The sequence below is a fragment of the Podarcis melisellensis genome (genome assembly GCF_964234715.1).
Source record: "Podarcis melisellensis genome assembly, chromosome: 15".
In the NCBI taxonomy this organism is placed as follows: domain Eukaryota; kingdom Metazoa; phylum Chordata; class Lepidosauria; order Squamata; family Lacertidae; genus Podarcis; species Podarcis melisellensis.
In genome coordinates, this window is record NC_138532.1 from 28,025,952 (window position 1) to 28,044,650 (window position 18,699).

Consider the following 18,699-nt stretch of genomic DNA (forward strand, 5'->3'; position numbering starts at 1 on the left):
GTACTCCCTTTTACATTAAAGGTCAAGAAGAGCATCACAGTCTTTACAGTGGGAGAGACTTGGGAGTTTTATGCTTCTTTCTTTGTTTTTGACACTTGCTATTTGCCTGGCCATATGAACATGGAGTTTGTATTGGCTAATAGGTTGTAGAAACATTTGTGGAATCATTTAATGCTTCTCAAGGTGGTAATCAATAAGCTGGAGTCATTAACTACTGGTGTAATAGCAGTTGCAATTATGTACTCCTATTTCCTGGTCACTCGGTGTATTTTGTTTTTGATAACATTCTTCCATTCACTACTGTCACTACTGACTGATGGTAATTTAGATGCCCATGGTTGTACCAACAGTGCAATCACTGTTGCCCAAAGTAATGTTGTATTTATTCAAAAATCGAATTCCATTATTTCATGTTCAGTATTTGAACCTTTCATTACTAAAAGAAGCCAAACGAGTCTATCAGTAAACTTAATAAAACAAATATAATAAAATTAAATATGAAACAATATTAAAAATTGTCCATAAATAAAAATGCTGTTAATAACTGATAAAAAGGATTAAAAATAACTATTCGGTTAATAAGCATAATACAAAATTCACACTTTCTATGCAGTAGAAACATTTCAATAAGCAAGAAAATAATAAAATGCATGACACATACTTGAGTCAACAGTGCAATATGCCAATAATATTAGGGTCACTGTTAAAGCAAACACTACCATCCCAGAATGAATAGGAACCCAAAGAGGACTGTTGTGAAACACTTAACCAGTGTCTGAAAAGGCCCCAAAGTCAAACTTTTAGGCCTTCTGAATACTCAGAGACTCTACCGGGTCCAAGATGACCAAACTCACAGAACTGAATATGCCTCTCTGTCATTTGGAAGTCTAAATGGAGCTCTTGTGAAAGGCTAGATGGCAACTTGTCAGGGATTCTGTAGCAGGGATTCCTACATTCCTGGGGGCTGGACTAGATGATCCTTGGGGTCCCTCCCAACTCTGAAATTCTGTGATGGCATCATTCTGTAACAGTACAAGAAGCTGAGAGCAAGTATGCCTCTTAAAGAAAATTCTTCTCCATAGGTTATAACAGAACCTTGGGAGGCTTTATCGTTTTGTGATTTTATTCAATTCCCCCTATTAATGTGCCTTTTGTTATGCTAATTTGGGGCCCTGGCTAGATGTTGTGCTCCTACCTCCAGTCTCAAGTTTAGAGTTCTTACTTAGCTGATGTGACATCCTGCTTAGCAACATTTAAAACATGTATAAAGAAAACATGTATAAAACATGTGTAAAGGCAGACCAACACTTGGCAGTGAGTAGACTGGCCAGAGAACTATGCTATGGCAGGGCACAGGGTACAGGAGTGAGTTTCCTTCCTCTCTGAAATGCTTGTTCCCTTTTCTCACCTGTCAGGGTCCCACCACTGATCTGTTCATAAGCAATTAACATGAAAGGATTAGCCCTGCAAGCATGGCGGGAAATGAAATCATAAGGAAACATAAGGGCTGCATTACCCATTCCTTCCTTTCCTCTTCTCCCCACTAGACTGAAAGCTACGAAATACCAAGCACAAGCAGACTGCTGAGATGGGGAGAGCATAACAATTAAAACTATTGTCCTACTATATCTTAACTCTGTCTTCCATTACAGATTTTGATTTCCCTGAATCACTTATATAAGGGAAGAGGGAGGAGGCTGTTGCAGAAACTGATCAGATATGTGCATGGTAGTAATAGGGGTTGATTTTGAAAAGAATGAACTGTGGTTCAGTGAAATAATGTATTATACATCTTCCTTCCTGTCTATCTGGCCACAAAATGAGATTTTCCCTTCAATTTTACAGTGTCAAAGAAACACGGCAAGCTTATTACTTTCCTGCGCACATTCATGAAGTCTCGGCCAACAAAACAGAAACTGAAGCAACGTGGGATCTTAAAAGAGAGGGTATTTGGCTGCGACCTTGGAGAACATCTTCTCAACTCTGGTCATGATGGTAAGTAAGGAAAATGTTATGCTTTGGTTCAAGAGTGTCCTACAATGCAAATTCTAAAAGAACAATTTGGATCTGACCAGCATTACTTTTCTTTGAGCCATTACAATGCTCCACCTATAGCATCTACCTCTTCATTCTTCTTAAGAAAGTGCAGTCCAAGATTTCCATGCAGTTAAGACATAATATTAGTCCTACCGTGGCACCCAGTACTTCTGTAATATCACAGTTTGATGTGTTACATAGAGTATATGAGAGTGAATTTATTATTTTGACATCACTCAGATTATTCACAGAAGCAGGTTGTCCTCATGATGATGATTTAAGAAAGAATCAGGCCAATCATTTTTCCCAGGAGTTAAGGGCATCTGAACGGTAGCCAAGGATAAAATGTCGCCTCCCTGATGCATTGTTATTGCTGTTTTAATTTTTCAAGAAAAATATTTGGAATAAATAATAATCTGGGCAACTGAATGACATCACACATCAAAGTCCATCTTGTTATATCTTCCAACTTTTGTTTAAGAGGTAACGGCAAAGGGGCAAAAATCTGAGTTTGCTGTAGCTGTACTTTGACATTTGAATGGATAAGAAGACTAGAGCCACAGACAGCTAGAATTAAAGGCTCAACATGGACCAAAAGGTTATCTGATCCAAACTGCTGTGCTGTGGCAGAATCCTTCCTTCCTGGAGTAGAGTTTGGGACATGTGAAGTTCTTCACTCAGCAACTTGCCTTGGGATAACTGTTGATTATCCCAGGTGGGTAAACACATAATTCATTGCACCTCTCTTATAAATCCAGGAGCATATTGAAGTACTATAGTCTATAATGAAATTGATAGGTCTCAGTTCTGCCTGAGACTGGACAATCTGTTAATAATCCACATTTGGTCTGTTAACAGTCCAAACATTTTCAAAACATTTGAGTGTGTACTGCTGTAATTATACTGACTTCAGCCTGCAGAGAAAGGTTCAGGAGAAGAAGCATTGTGTATTGCTGCTTCTTGGGTGTTTTCTGTAGTGTCTTGATGGTGCTTCCGTTCTTTATGGCTTCTTCCTTTCAGAAGCTAAGCACTAAAGTGTAAAATCACCCAGTTAAAGATTACATCATCCATTGAAATTTGTGCTTTGCTTCTGTCCTGAGTATTAATAATATTTGTGTCAATACTTATACAATTAGCATGTTACATTGCTGCTTGGTGATCTCATACCCCTGGGAGCTTTGCAGTGTATTTGCAGTTCCTTGGGCTTTTCTTGTAACTCATTACCTGCTTGCATTTCAGTTTGTGTTTCAAGTGCTTAATTGGATGAAGACCTACACCATGACAGGCACTAAAATTTGCCAAGATATTTTTTGCTGAACCTCAAATGGCAGGGCACAGTTTGTAGCCTTGCATAAATTTTGGACTTTTGTTTTTTCCCTTGACACTGTGTCAGAATCCAGGACATGAGTCATATGTTTCCCAAAGTTTCTATTGGAAAGATGATAGTTCACATGTATCAAATTGATTTGGGTGGGCATGGGTGCAATGTTGTAATGTCAGCATTGATTATATAACCCCAGGAAACCCAAGCAACTCTAGGAGAAAGCATGCACAGACCGGCAATGTTCTAGGATTGGTAGTGAGACTGGATGATCCTAGGAGCAAATGAAATGCAGCATGACAAATGTGCTTTTCTGAAAGCGCCCTTGTGAATTATTACTTGAATTTTGGAGCTTCATTTGTAGAGGAAGAAAATGAGTCAATTCAGAACTCTGCAAAAGTGAGAGGGAACTGGATTTTAGGACACCATGGGCAGAATTTCAGGCCAGGCTATTGCATCTTCTGAGAGAGCTCCTGTATATTACTGTCATACCCTGTCCGTAACAGTTATTTTCACTTTAATGGATTATTGAAGACTTGAATACTGTAGTAAGAAGGATTGCTGAGATTATCTTCTAAACTGCACCATGTTGGCTTGGTAGCTGCCTCTCTGTCATTCTGTGAAATGCCATGTAAATGGAGATTTGGCTGCCCAAACTATTTAGGTAGCTATAGCCAAACAGAAAGACGCATGTGATGGGACGATGAGCTGCTTGTGCGTAAAATGCAAGTCCCTCAGAGTTTGATCAGGTTTTCAAACCTCTGCCTGTGACGGAGCCCCTCCAGCATGGCTGCGTCAATCACTAGTAGTATCCGAAAGTGGCTGCTTTCGGAAACGTTTCCAACATAAAAGCTCCTTAACGGAAACACGTCGTCTGGCCTCTCGGCGTGACAGTTTCCGTCGAGGTGTGGGTGTCCCTATAGGAGGTCCTGAGACCTCCCCACTGGTTTCGCTTGAAGCGTCTCTGAGCCATCCCTCCGACTCACTTTCCCTTGGAGTTCTTGCTCGCCCTCTACTGGTTCCCTCTTCCGCTGCTACTGCTCTCTCAACCTCAGGGAGCCTTTGCACCTGCGGCGCTTTAGATGTCAGTTCCCTGACATCCACCTCCCCTCCAGGGCCCCCTTCACCCCCTCCCGTCTCCTCTCCTACTGGCGGTGAGGAGGTAAAACCCCTGAAAGAACCTCCCTCATCTTCCGACGTCGCGAACACTTCCTTCCACTTGTTGCTGTTCCTACTCTCTAGGTACTCTTCGTCATCAGAGTCCACTCCATCTTCCAACTCCGACTCCGCGAACCCTTCCATTTCCTCTTCCTCATCGGTGGTGCCGAAATACTCCCTCCTAAACCTTGCTATAGGCTGAGGTTTCCTCGGGAACCTTTGGTGGAACGTTTCTGTTAAAACCTCGTCATTGACTTCCTCTGCACTTACCCAGGTGTTTTCTGACTCCGGTTCCCCTTCCCACGCCACCAAATACTCCACCTGATTACCCTTCCACCTGGAATCGAGGATTTCCGCTACATGGTTGCGGCGTTCCCTCTCTTCCAAGGCTGGTCCCCTGACGTGCTCCCCTTCACGTCCCCCCCTGTATGGTGACAGTAACGACCTGTGGAACACTGGGTGCAATTTCATGTGGTTGGGTAATCGGAGTTTGAAAGCTACCGGGTTGACCTGCTGAATCACCTCAAAGGGTCCCAATCTTCTGGGCCTCAGTTTCTTACAACCCCCTTTGAACGGCAACCCTTGGGTTGACAACCACACTTGATCCCCCACCCTTATGGTTTCACCTTCCCTTCTGTTCTTGTCTGCCTGCTTCTTATATTGTGCCTTGGCCCTTTCTAAGTTGAGCTGGAGCTGCTGATGGATGGCTTCCATCTCTTCTACAAAATGTTCAGCCGCTGGAACGCTCCATCTCTCCCCTCCTTCCCCTGGAAATGCCCTGGGGTGACACCCGTAATTGGCCAAAAAGGGACTCATCCCTGTGGACACATTCTCCGCATTATTGTAGGCAAATTCTGCCAACGCCAACTTTTCGACCCAATCGTTCTCTCTGTCATTGACATAACACCTAAGATATTGTTGAAGAATGCCATTTGCCCTTTCCGCCTGCCCGTTGGTTTCAGGGTGCCGGGCAGTTGAAAAATTAACTTCCACGTGTAGCAAGCTCATGAGCTTCCTCCAGAACCTGGAAGTAAATTGTTTGCCTCGATCTGAGATCACCCTCGAGGGAGCCCCGTGCAACCTAAAGATATGTTCCACAAACAACTTCGCCGTTTCTTCCGCTGTGACTGCATGTGAGCATGCTACAAAATGGCACATCTTAGTTAACAGGTCTACTACTACCATGATGGCTGTTTTCCCCTTGGACCTTGGCAGATCCGTCATAAAATCTATTGATATCGCTTCCCAAGGCCGTTCTGGTGTGGGTAAAGGTTCTAATAACCCTGCCGGCGCCCTTCTTTCCCCTTTGGCTCGCTGACATTGGTCACACCCTCTTACATACTCCCTTACATCTTCCCTCACCTTAGGCCACCAAAATTCCCTGGTAACCAACCACATGGTTTTGTGTTGCCCAAAATGTCCCGCCGTGGGGCTATCATGCAACTGCTTGAGTACTCTCCCCCTCAATTCACCTTCGGGTATATACAGTGCCCCTTTGTAATACAATGCCCCATTTCTTTCCTCAAAACCTCCGGGGCTCTCGCCCTCCCCCCTGAGACCTCTGAGCTTATCCTGGGCATATTCATCATTTTCCGTTTCCTCCACCAGTTCCCGTTGCCCCACCAGCGCCGCCCCACACACCCAGCGGTCCTCCGGGATGACATGTCTCTCTTCGATCACCTCCTCCCCTTCCCAATATTCTGGTTTGCGTGAGAGCGCATCCGCCCTGACGTTTTCTGGGCCTGGCACATAACAAATCTCAAAGTTAAATTTGGAGAATTCCTGTGCCCATCTCACTTGTCGTTGGTTGAGCACTCGAGCTGTTCTCCAATACTCTAAATTTTTGTGGTCGGTGCACACTTGCACCTTGTGTTGTGCCCCAATTAATAAATGTCTCCACCTCCGGAATGCTTCGTGAATGGCAAGTAGTTCCCTGTCATACACCGTGTAATTCCTCTCGGACTTATTCAGTTTCCGCGAGAAGAATGCACACGGTCTCCACTCCGACGCACTCCTCCCCGGTTGAAGAAGGACCGCCCCTATAGCCCGGTTGGATGCATCTGTTTCCACTCTCATGGGTTTTTGTAAATCCACATGCAGAAGTTGTTCTTCCGAGGCGAAAGCCCTTTTCAGTTCTTCAAAGGCTCGATCCGCCTCCACCGTCCAAACAAATTTCTTCTTGCTGCTGAGGCAGTCGGTGATGGGCGCCGTCAAGTGGGCAAAGTTCTTGATGAACTTCCGATAAAAGTTCCCAAACCCCAAGAATCTTTGCACGTCCTTCTTGGTCTTCGGTGTCTTCCATTCCAGTACCGCTTGAACCTTGCCTGGATCCATGGCCAATCCCTTGTCTGACAAGCGGTACCCCAGGAATTCCACCTCCTTGGTATGAAACTGGCACTTCTCCAGTTTCACCCACAGCTGGTTGGCTTGCAGCCTGCCCAACACTTCTCGAACGTCCCTCACATGCTGTTCCTCATCTTCCGAATACACCAACACGTCGTCTAAAAAGGCCACACAGTTCTTGTAGAGCAAAGGTCCCAGAACGTGGTTTATAAAAGCTTGAAAACAGGCGGAGCCCCCTTGTAGACCGAAGGGCATAACGAGGTATTCAAAGGCTCCCAAAGGGGTAAACATGGTGGTCTTCCATTCATCTCCCTTCCTTATGCGTATCAGATTGTACGCCCCCCGCAGGTCCAGTTTTGTAAAAATCTTTCCCTTCCTTACTCTGGTCAAAATGTCGTCAATTCGGGGCATAGGGAAAGCCAGGGGCTCCGACACTGCATTGAGGCCCCTGAAGTCACACACCAGTCTCGGTTTGTCTGTGTTCTTTTTGTCCACAAAAAACACTGGGCTGCCCCCCACCGCTCGGGACTCTCTGATGAAACCTCGCTTCAAGTTTTTGTCAATGAACTCCCTCAGCTCCTGCATCTCCCTGTCTGACATGGCGTACAGCTTGCCTACTGGGAGTTGGGCCCCTGGGAGTAGGTTGATTTGACAGTCAAAGGGTCTATGCGGTGGCAGTTTGTCTGCTTCCCTTTCGCTGAATACGTTGCTCAGATCTGCGTATTGCGGGGGCACCTTCCCTTTGCCCATCACTTCCATCCCCGCTAGGGTGACTCTGTCTCCTCCCGAGACCTTCCCCTCCTTGCAGTGTTCTAGGCAATGCGCTGACCCAAAGGAGACCACCCTCTGATGCCAGCCCACTAGCGGATCGTGTAGCGCCAGCCAGCTCATCCCCAAAATGATGGGCGCTCCTCCCAGGATGGCCACATTAAACGCTATCTGTTCGGTGTGCCTTGCCACTCTCATTATCATCGGGACAGTCTGTTGGCTAACTTCTCCCCCCAACAGCTCTCTGCCGTCAATCGTAGTCACCTGCAAGGGGTTACTTAAAGGGATGGTCTGTATCTGGTGCTCAGCTGCAAACTCCTTACTCATGAAATTACAGGAGCTGCCTGAATCCAAAAGCGCCTTGACCTTTAGTGGGTGTCCGTTTGGCAGTTCTAGTAACACCTCTATCACTAAAGCAGGTCTGGGAGGTTCTGGCATGGGCACTTTCATTGCTCTTTGGCCTGGCTGCTGTGCCCCGACGGTGGCAGCCAGGCGTTGGCTTTTACTTGCTCCTTGCTTTCCTCTTCCTTTCCCCCAACAGCTCCTGCCATCCCTTGCCATTCCTTTCTTTGTGGGCAGACTCTGGCAAAGTGCCCTGGCTGTTGGCAGAGATAACATCTCTTGGCGCTCTTTCCCTCCTTCTTCCGCCCTTCACTGGGATTTGAAACTGCGCGCGCCCGCGCTGTTCCAACTTCCATCGGCTCTGCCGGCGGGAAAGATGGCTCTGGAATGTCTGGAATGCGGAACTCCCTCCAACGGTCTCCTTTCCCTTCCCGCCTTTCCAAAGCCCTCGCCTCCTGGCGCGCTCCTATGGCCAGCGCAGATTTGGTTAATTGGTCCATAGACTCCGCCCTGGGCCCCCGGGAAAGCTCATCTTTGACGGTTGAAGAAAGCCCCTCTTCGAAAAGCATTTGGATGGGCTCCGCCGATAGGTCCCACCCCAATTTATGAATCAGCATAGTAAATTCAGTCCAGTACTCACGGACAGATCTGCTTCCTTGCTGGCAAGCCATTAACTGCCTTCGCACCACCCCCTGCTCAATATCGCTGGAAAACATCAGGTCCATGGCACGAAAAAACTTCCTCGTGTCCTTTAAGATCTCATTATTCGCTGCCATCAGGGGTCTAACCCAATCTTTCGCCCCGGATTCGAGATGGCCAATCACATACGCCACTCGCGATTCCTCGTCGGGGAAGTCATCAAACTGCAAGTTTAGAGCGTATTGCATCTCTGTTCTAAAGGCATGATAGTTCCTGGGATCCCCCCCGAATTTCTGCACCAATCCTGGTACCTTTCTGGTGAGCGGGGTGGTTTTCTCCTTTCCCTTTTCTGCATCCTGAGCCCTCCTCTCCTCAAGCCTCGCCGTTTGCAGCGCCAACTGGATCTCCAACGCTCTGTACCTTTCTTCCAGGCTTGGACCCCCTCCAGCTGCTCCTGCACCCCCGGTTCCGGCTGGGTTGCTCATGATGCTTCTCTCTGCACAAGCTGGCTTTCGGTGACTTTCGGATTGCTGTGATGGGACGATGAGCTGCTTGTGCGTAAAATGCAAGTCCCTCAGAGTTTGATCAGGTTTTCAAACCTCTGCCTGTGACGGAGCCCCTCCAGCATGGCTGCGTCAATCACTAGTAGTATCCGAAAGTGGCTGCTTTCGGAAACGTTTCCAACATAAAAGCTCCTTAACGGAAACACGTCGTCTGGCCTCTCGGCGTGACAGTTTCCGTCGAGGTGTGGGTGTCCCTATAGGAGGTCCTGAGACCTCCCCACTGGTTTCGCTTGAAGCGTCTCTGAGCCATCCCTCCGACTCACTTTCCCTTGGAGTTCTTGCTCGCCCTCTACTGGTTCCCTCTTCCGCTGCTACTGCTCTCTCAACCTCAGGGAGCCTTTGCACCTGCGGCGCTTTAGATGTCAGTTCCCTGACAACGCAGCTCCACTTTTCCTTTGTACCGACTCTGCACTGTAGCATTGTAACAAATAATTGTGGAGTTAAAAGTGCCACCTAGATCAAGATAGGCAGTCAATGGATTGGATTCAAATGCTGTCCAGATTGCCTAAAACATCACCATCACAGAGCAAACAGCTTAAGGTAACTGAGGCAACATGTTTGGATGTGGCTGTTTGGGGAGTCAGGCCGCTCTGGGAGTGGTCGTGTCAAAAGAGCAGTGTCTTCACATAAGCACAGGATCATTGCAGTATAGCACGACATGCCACTGGCTGGGAAACTCAGGCTGTAACATATCAAATGTGGGTGGAATCTACAAGGATGCCATGAAATACCTGTGGCACAGTCTTTATGTAATTTTGTCTCAGGCTGGAAATTATGTAGGGAGAACAAGAACTTCAGTAGACTTGGGTTATTAAATGCCAGCTTTGCTTTCCATCCTAACAACTTGGTGATTAAGCTGGGCATTAGTTGTTTCCTTGAATCATATTGATCAATATTTATTTGAAATAGTTGCAGTATTTTGGTTTCTTTAGCTTTGAACATCATTTCCCTACCCTGTGCTGAATAAACACTTGGAAACAAACCAAGACTCCTTGAGGAGTAGCGGTTCGTCATTCAGCTGGGGTTACCAATTTGTTCTGCTTTGCTGCCACCTGCCATGCTTGGTGGTTTTATAGTGTGCAACCTCTGTCAGCATATTGTAGCCCCTGACTAGGATGGGGTCTCTTTACTTTCCCCTTGTTGGTAGCTGGTGTTGGCAGCAGCTCACCTCAGAATTACTGCCTCCATTGGCCTAGTTAAGCAGCACTTTGCCCAAAAGAAACTGGTGAGAATCTTTTAGCATCACCTACAAATGGAAAGCAGCTTCATTGTTTACTGCTTTGTGTTGCGATAATAATTCTGTATTGCATCATCTCTGTGCATGTTCATTGGCTCCCATTGGGAATTAGATGTGATGCTTTCTTTTCTATTCTGAAATTAATAGGAATTGTTGATATATGTTTTTAGTAAGCACAGAGGACAAAAGGCTTGACAGGAGACTCTTGTTCTTTAATTTACTTTAAACATTTACCTGCTTATGCCCCTTTCCCCCTATTTATGTAAAACAACTGCAAAATCAGCTTCACAGCGTATGGAAAAGTGTGTTGTTAATGACCCAAAAGAAAACTATTAATTGGGTAATTCTTTATTCTGTGAAAGGAAGGCATTATGTGGTTCAAAGCCCATATGCATGCAGTTGTGATAAGGTAAATTTAAGCAATGTATTAGGAAGATTTAAGCAATGTTAAAGGCTTGTCTTCAAAAGATATACAGTCTGTATTTACAAAGCATTCCAGTCTTTGAATGGATTTTACTTATACTAATATTATTTCTGTTACAATTTAGAAGCCTTAAACATACATGGTATAGTGGTAATTCACTGAGTCATTTTGGATTTTACAAACTCATTTCAGTCTTTTCTCTTACAAGATATAATGGCATGGAATCCACAATGTTGCTCTTGCCAGCGATTGTTATAGTTACCTAGACCGTTCTTCTTTTAAAACAGTGTGCATTTTAATTCTAAAAGGGGTGGGCCAATCTCTATTAAGCAATAAACTTCTTAGATTTTGTTCTGGTAGAAACTGAAGCAGCAGCATGGAGTAAGGTCTAGAGCAGGTTAAAGATGATCTAAAACCATTTGAAATCACTTGAATGGTAATGTGCCCATTTTTAAGTGTCCTAGATTTTGGTAAACTGAAGCCACCATTCTCATGGTGTTAATAACTATGCAGGGCGACTGCCCTAAAACTGCTTTTCTTGCCTTCAAAATTCTTACCTAATTTACTATGAAATTAATCTGACAGATTTCAGTCCAGCTCTAGTTGTTGTATATTTACTTGTACCTTGAGTTTTAATTCTTTTTGGCTCTTTCCTGAGACTGAATACAAGATCCAGCATTCCAAACTTTTTTTTTTAAAAAAAATACACTGAGGAGCTATGATGTCCAAATTCTTAAATTTTGTCCTAAAGTATATGTTCATTATAGCATTGGGTTTTCTTGAGATGCTACTGCTTTGGGAATGCTTTTTACTACTGCTTACTGTGAAGTTCATTACAGCGAATGAATATGAATCAATACTTATAAGACAACAGCATAGATAGTGTCATCTACACTAGGATGGCCATGAAACACCAGCTGGAGGTGACATTTTGGAACAGCGTAGAATTTAAACATAACATTCCCTGAAGATGATATAGGCAGTTTTATTCACATAAGCACTTTTAATATCAAGCTTCTGAAATTAAACTGGTTAAGTCTGGGAACGAATAGAAAGAATAGGATGATATTTCATTGTAAACATAAAAAATGCAATACCTGAGTGATAAAATAGAAGCGGCTGTGATATTCATCAGCTTTATGTGAAAATACAGGTTAAGTACAGAGCACAGTCCAAATAAAGTTGATTATTTTAAGTCCTTTTACTCAAGAGCAACGTTTCTGGCTATCCACAATTCTGCCTTTTTCTTTTTCTTTTTTTACATGGACTTAGATTCAAAATGTATTACTACACTTTGCTTTACAGTGATTGTTCCAGTTTTCTAGTGATTATTTAACTTTATGCAGGTGCATGGAATTCAGCTGAGTGGCAGCATTTCAGTATGGCATGGTCCATTAACTGGCCAAATGGCCCTGGCTTGGACATTGTGAAAATGATACTGTTTCAACAGAACTTGGTGGGCAGCCTTGGTCTCCCAGGCTGAACAAATAATTCTTATTCCAGCAATAGACTGAGAACCCCTGGACTCTTAAAATGCAAGAGGCATATCAGTCTCAAAAACAGAGGAGGGAATCTGATCTGAGTAAACTGAAATATTCAGTGTGAGCAGCTAGTTTGCTATTTGGAACATGTTCCTAGGCAGCAGCTGTGCAGTTAAAATTATTTATTTATTTCATAAAATTTGTGAACTGATTGTGAAAAACCTAAAATAAAAAACCCTCAAAGCCATTTACAAAAAGATAAAATACCAAAACAGAATACACACCAGCTTTCTAAGCATCTGGATAGGCTTGCCTAAACAAGAATGTTTCCAGCAAGTGCCAAAAAGAATACAGGGAAGGCTCCTGCTTGATATCAATAGGCAGGGAGTTCCAAAGTGTAGCTGCTGCTACATTAAACAATGGATTTCTTACAAATGTGGAATGGGTATTACGTGGCACCTGTATCAGTGTCTGCTCCACTGATCAGAGCAGTGAAGTGGGCACATGCAGGGTAAGGTGATCATTTAGGTAAACTGGTTCTAAGTTGTTAAAGGCTTTATAAACTAATAGTAAGTAACACCTTGAACTTGTAGCAGTAGCAGTCAATGCAGCTCTCTGAGCACAGGTGTGATATGCTGACAAGGCCTCACTCCTTTCAACAATGATGCCGCAGCATTCTGCACTAACTGCAGCTTCTGGATCAAGCACAAGGGAAGCCCCACAAACAGTGATTGCAGTATCTAATAGAAGCTTATTATCCCCTTGGGTTGACCTTCAGGAAGTAGACATGGCCGTGGGTTAACTGGGTTGTTCTCATCTCCATTGCAAGCTCAGTGCATTGGGCCAAACCTAGTGGAGCTGTAGCTGGGTTGTGGCAATCCCTTTCACTTGTGCTTGCAAAGCAGCGGAGCTGTTGGGTGAAGTAAAAAGTGACCTGTCACCACAATTTCAGCTTTTTCAGACCAGGGAACAACTGAACTGAATGTTTTATTGGAAAGTGCCAAGCCACATGGCCCACTTACGATTGTTCATTGCCTTCCTGGTGTGTTCCTCCTTTGGCCAGAGCTTGGAGGGTGGCACACAGTCCTTATCCACACCTGACACTATTTATATCCAGGGCCCAGGGCCCATTTCACACTCAAGTTCCACAATGTGGTGAAATGAAGCAAAATCTCTGAAACCTCCAGGGATATTTTTGATGCTTAGACATTACATTCCTCTTACAGCTTAATGGAGAGGACTGTTGTCTCCTTAATTCTTCTTTATTCCTTAATTTCCACTTCTATTTCTAGAAATAGGAACAGTCATTTTGGCATCAGAAAGAAAACACAAACGGATTGCTTTATCTCTCTGCAGGAGATGTTTGTGGTGCTCAGCATCCCACAGGCTCACCATGTTTAAATTTATCAAGGTTTCTGCAGACAGGGATGTATCTGGGAAACACTGATGGCATGTTGCCTAGAAACCGAAGAACTGAAAATAGTAATCCAGGCCTCTGGCTTGATTTGAGCTCTGTTAATTGCGCTTCCATGTATTTCTGTGTATGTAACAAAAATGCTTATGCTTTGTAATCAGTCAGAAGACTACAGATGTCATTCTGTCAGCATCAGGCTATCAGCATAGTGATCTAATTTAGACTTTCTGTTACCTGGGTATCATGATAAGACCAGGATAAGATCACAACATGACATGACATGACATCTGGCAGCTCTCCCCCATTTATTGGAATGTAAAAGGAAACACAAAACAACAGATTAAAAATGATCATGCTTTTGCCCTTCCTTTGTCTTACATCTTTGCCATCTTAATCTGCTGGAAGGCTTCCATGTTCTCTACATGCCATTTAAAATCAAGGATATTGTATTGTGTTTTTGAGTTCTAAAAGTTACCTTAAGGGTTGTGCTGAAGAGGAATAAGCCCTATTAATAAGCAAATAGATTAAAATCGGGTCTTTTGGAAAGTTTGGTTGGACTAGATGACCCCGTGGTCCCTTCCAACTCCACAATTGTATGATTGCAAGCAAGAGCATGAATTTTGGGGGGAGCGTTCAATTAAATTGTTACACCAGAGGAAGCCAGAACAATATTTTCCATTATTGCAATAGGACTCTCCCCCCCCCCCCCCGCATTCCCCAACTCTGTACCAGAGGGTAGGCAGAACCCCCAGAACAGCAAGTGGGAGAGGGGGTGGAAAGGGGAGATCAGTAAACCAGGAAGCAGAAATTGTTGCACTTATGGAACAATCTCTTAGCGCTTCATTGAATACAACCCTCATTCTCATACTTTGTTGTTTTGGACACATGGCGCATTTGGAAGCTTCATGTAGACAAAAAATACTTCCCTATACAGTTGTATCTTGGTTGTCGAACGCTCTGGAACTTGGACGTTTTGGCTCCCGAACACTGCAAACCCAGAAGTGATTGTTTCAGTTTGCAAACGTTCTTTTGGAACCCGAACGTCCGACGGGACTTCCACAGCTTCTGATTGGCTGCAGGAGCTTTCTCAGCTAATCAGAAGCCACAATATGGTTTCTGAACATTTTGGAAGTCAAATGGATTTCTGGAATGGATTTCATTTGACTTCCAAGGTACAGTTGTAGTTAACTGAACAAGGAAGCCTCTTGCAAAGATTGCCTCATCCTTCGGTACAAAGCAAAGGATGTATGATAGATACCTCACTTGGGAGCTCACTGGGTCAGACAAACTTAGAATCATAGAATCATAGAGTTGGAAGAGACCACAAGGGCCATCGAGTCCAACCCCCTGCCAAGCAGGAAACTTAGATGGAGAGATCAGCGCCAAAGGGCATTACAGTGGTACCCTGGGTTACAAACGCTTCGGGTTACAAACACTTCAGGTTACAAACTCCGCTAATCCAGAAGTAGTACCTTGGGATGCGAACTTTGCCCCAGGATGAGAACGGAAATCGTGTGCCAGCGGCGTGGCAGCAGCGGGAGACCCTATTAGCGAAAGCGCGGCTCAGGTTAAGAACGGACCTCCGGAACGAATTAAGTTTGTAACCCAAGGTACCACAGTACTTGGGTTTAAAGAGCAACATCTTTACACATACACTATTATATAAGTTTGTAATATGTGCAGTTACATTTGTCAGTCCAGGATTGGACTTTGAGTCTATGGATTCTCACAAGTAATTAAACTGATCATGCCTGATCATCCTTCTTAGAGATGGGCAGGGGGGAGAGAGAACCCAAATAGAAAACAAGAAAAGTAGGGAGTCTTAAATGAACAAAAGCCTACTTAGTCATAAGCATCAGTCAAGCATATTTGTGGGTATCTTAATTTCTGTTAGGGAGCCCAGTACAACCCAGTTAAAACATGATTGGGACAAACCTGTTTTGAAGAATTTTGGAGTTGGCCATTTCTGGCACAGCTGAATGCTGACAAGGTCCTCTTATCCATTGTGACAATTAAACTAAAGAATTAGCTGTCAACTAGTGGTACCTGGAGGGCAAATGAGGCTGTTGTATCCATTGTCAGTTCAATGTTAATTCCCATTCTTGCATGGCGAATGAGCCAGTGAATTGAACATATTGCAGTGACTGCACCCCATCACCCTGTCCCCTTTCTGTTTTCTGCTTTGGCTTGATGTTAAATGTCACAGTAGGGTGCTCCTGAAATTTAATTATGACAAATACAGCACTACCATGCTGTTTGTTTATAAGGCTAGGAAACCCTGGGGGGCAAGAGGCCTGGACGCCTGCTGAGGTCGTTCTCTGTGACAAGGTGCTTCAATTAGGCAGCGCAGGCAGGTGTTCTTGGCAATGCCAGGGACCAGGGGGAAACTTGTACTATGTGTGGCTTCATTTTTTGTACAGTGCCTCAGCCTCCTGTTAAAGGAGAATTATAGGAGCTAAACAGAAAAGGGAAAGTGTTGATTATTCTTTGTATTTGTGTTCAGTCCTTTAATTCATCTCCTAATATGTTGGTCAGTCTTATAACTCCAAACTGTTTCCTATCCTATCTCTATTTTATGTCAGACCTTACTATGGTCTATTACTTGGGTTATAGTGTGAATCCAGCAGGAATTGAAGATATGAGGATCTTAAATCCAAAGTGTTGGAGACAAGGACTAGATTTAGAAATTAGAAAGGAGATGTTATAGTTTAGAAGTATGATGAAAAGCAAGGTTTATACTGTAAAACTAAAAATAACTTCAGAATTTTTTTCCGTGATGTTGCCCCAACTCCTATGAATCCCTTAATAATAAGCAAACTTCCCTGGGAATGGCATGGGGGGGGGGGAGTTGAGTGTCTGTGGAGTGGTCATTTTTTAACCAAAACAACGCATGCTTAAAAGATGCTGATGTTTTGACTGGAGAATCTGATTTCATCCTACATGGAGGATAGGGATATAGAGCAGGAAACCGATTGTGCAGAATAGCCAGCAGGGTTGGTATATTGGATGGAATGTTAATGTGTGTCTAATAGTACCTGTCTTGCAATTGATCCTAATCTGTGTTCTAGTTTTTCAGTTACAGATTAACTGCACATACTGTTTTGCAATTTGTAGATGTGATTTACCTTGTTTTTTCCATTCTGTTGCAAACAAACAAGACTATAAAGTTAAAGTTAAACTAAATTTAAGGTGGAATTTGCTGTTAGTGTTTATTAGTCAGCAGTAGGGTAGACTTTTATGATAGAGCTCCCCGCCTTTGAACCAAAAACCTATGGCCCAATCTGGTCAATGCCATTGAAAAATTGTGATTTGAAGGATCAATCCAGTTTAAAATGGCAGATCAGGAAACAGAACATGGTAGCTTGGGGTTGGTGCCAAGGGTACAAACATTTTGGCTGAACTTTGTGATCATCATGAAACTGCCGAAATTCCAAAGGGTGAGGTGGAGTTCCTGACCTCACACTGTGCCTCCCAAATGCATTGAAAGGATACAACGTGGCAGGTGTGGTGGGCATCATTGTGGTGGCATGAGTGGCGGAAAATTCTCTAAAGGTGCACATCTGTTGCATGTACGTGCAAGGTCCTGCCATCAAGCAACATCACCTGTGCAGGATATTGGGCTTCCTGACACAATTGTGTCCCAGGCACAAGAAACTTCCAACACTGAACGTAGAACAGATAACCCAAGCAAATGAACCCAGCAATAGAGTCAATATGTCAAATGTCATGTGTACTGCACACATATGCAGCATTTAAAAAATATTTGCTCATTTAACAAATGGGAATCTCAGAACCTGAATCTAATCCAAAGGGCTATTACTAAATCCACCATATTGAACCCCAAACAAATGGAAGGCAGATACCTCAAAGAAAGCCAAATCATAGACTTGCGATTCAAGTTAAACACATGCATCTAGCCAGCACTGCTGCCACAAGCAGTCCACCAGTCACAACTGCCCCAAGTTACAAAACTTCAGGATTTGGAGGGAGCGGGTAGCCCAGTTGGTTCTGTGGTAGCTTAGCTGAGCCTGTCCTACTGCTGCCTTCAGTGCTAGAGGCATGAGGAAGCATACAGCTGAAGCTGGCTGGCTTGGTGACAGCTGCTTTAGACTTTGTGCAAACAGGAACAACATGTATTTCATTATCTGAAGCCACACATTGCAGTGATTTGGGTTTTAGTCTGGTCTTAACAGAAAACAGAAGCACCCGCTGAACTAGCTGTACTTAAAAGATATTTAAGAAATCTCTTACCTGTGTAGTTTCTCGAAGGGCTTCTTTCTATCTGTGTAGCCAGGAAGAATCTGGGAACGTGATGCTAAGAGTATCTAATGGTCAACCAACACTGTTGCTTTTTGCTTTTAAGTCCCTCAGGTTCTCAAGAGTTGCACTGAATTCATTGAAAAGCATGGCATTGTGGATGGAATATACCGTCTATCTGGGATTGCATCGAATATCCAGAAACTACGGTATGAATTTTGTGTGTGTTGTGATTTCAAGTCTCAAACATGCTAACGTCACTTTTGGGGTTTGCTGCTGAATGCCATTGAGAATTTATTTCTGGTTTGCTCCTAAAACACTTAATTTTTGATGTATCGTGTATTTTTCCATGAATCCAAAAGTATCATTGGCTGGGACAGAAACCAGTTGTGTTGCTCTGAGGCCACAATCTATTATTTCAGAATACAGAATGACTGTGGGATAACAAGTAATTTGCAGTTTATTTATGGCTCTTGTGGATGCAGGCTTCAGAAACAGCAGTTGCCTCTTCTCTGATCCCAGTTGTCTGACTCACCATATTAGCTCCTGTGTGTCTAAACCTAGCTAATTTGAAACAGCAATTTCCAGACACGTTATGCAGCATGGAGCAAACACTGCCATCTGTGGCCCTCTGTAGATGGCTTTTTTTTTTTATGGCTCTCTCATCAAGACAGGCCACTGCAGAAGAATTTCCCTCATGTGATTCTTGACTCTG

The 18,699-nt window shown here is 43.9% G+C and overlaps 1 protein-coding gene across 8 annotated transcripts in view; it reads left to right on the forward strand.

The window, feature by feature from the left end:
• Positions 1-18,699, forward strand: part of ARHGAP32 (Rho GTPase activating protein 32) — a 205,491-nt gene that overhangs the window by 166,417 nt on the left and 20,375 nt on the right. For all 8 annotated transcript variants that reach the window (XR_014163160.1, XM_081889722.1, XM_081889724.1 and 5 more), the window contains 2 exons: positions 1,846-1,995; positions 18,091-18,193. Coding sequence is in view for 7 of the 8 variants with exons in the window: in XM_081889722.1 (XP_081745848.1) it covers positions 1,846-1,995; positions 18,091-18,193 (253 nt within the window). In the remaining variant the exon portion in view is untranslated. The remainder of the gene's footprint in view (positions 1-1,845; positions 1,996-18,090; positions 18,194-18,699) is intronic.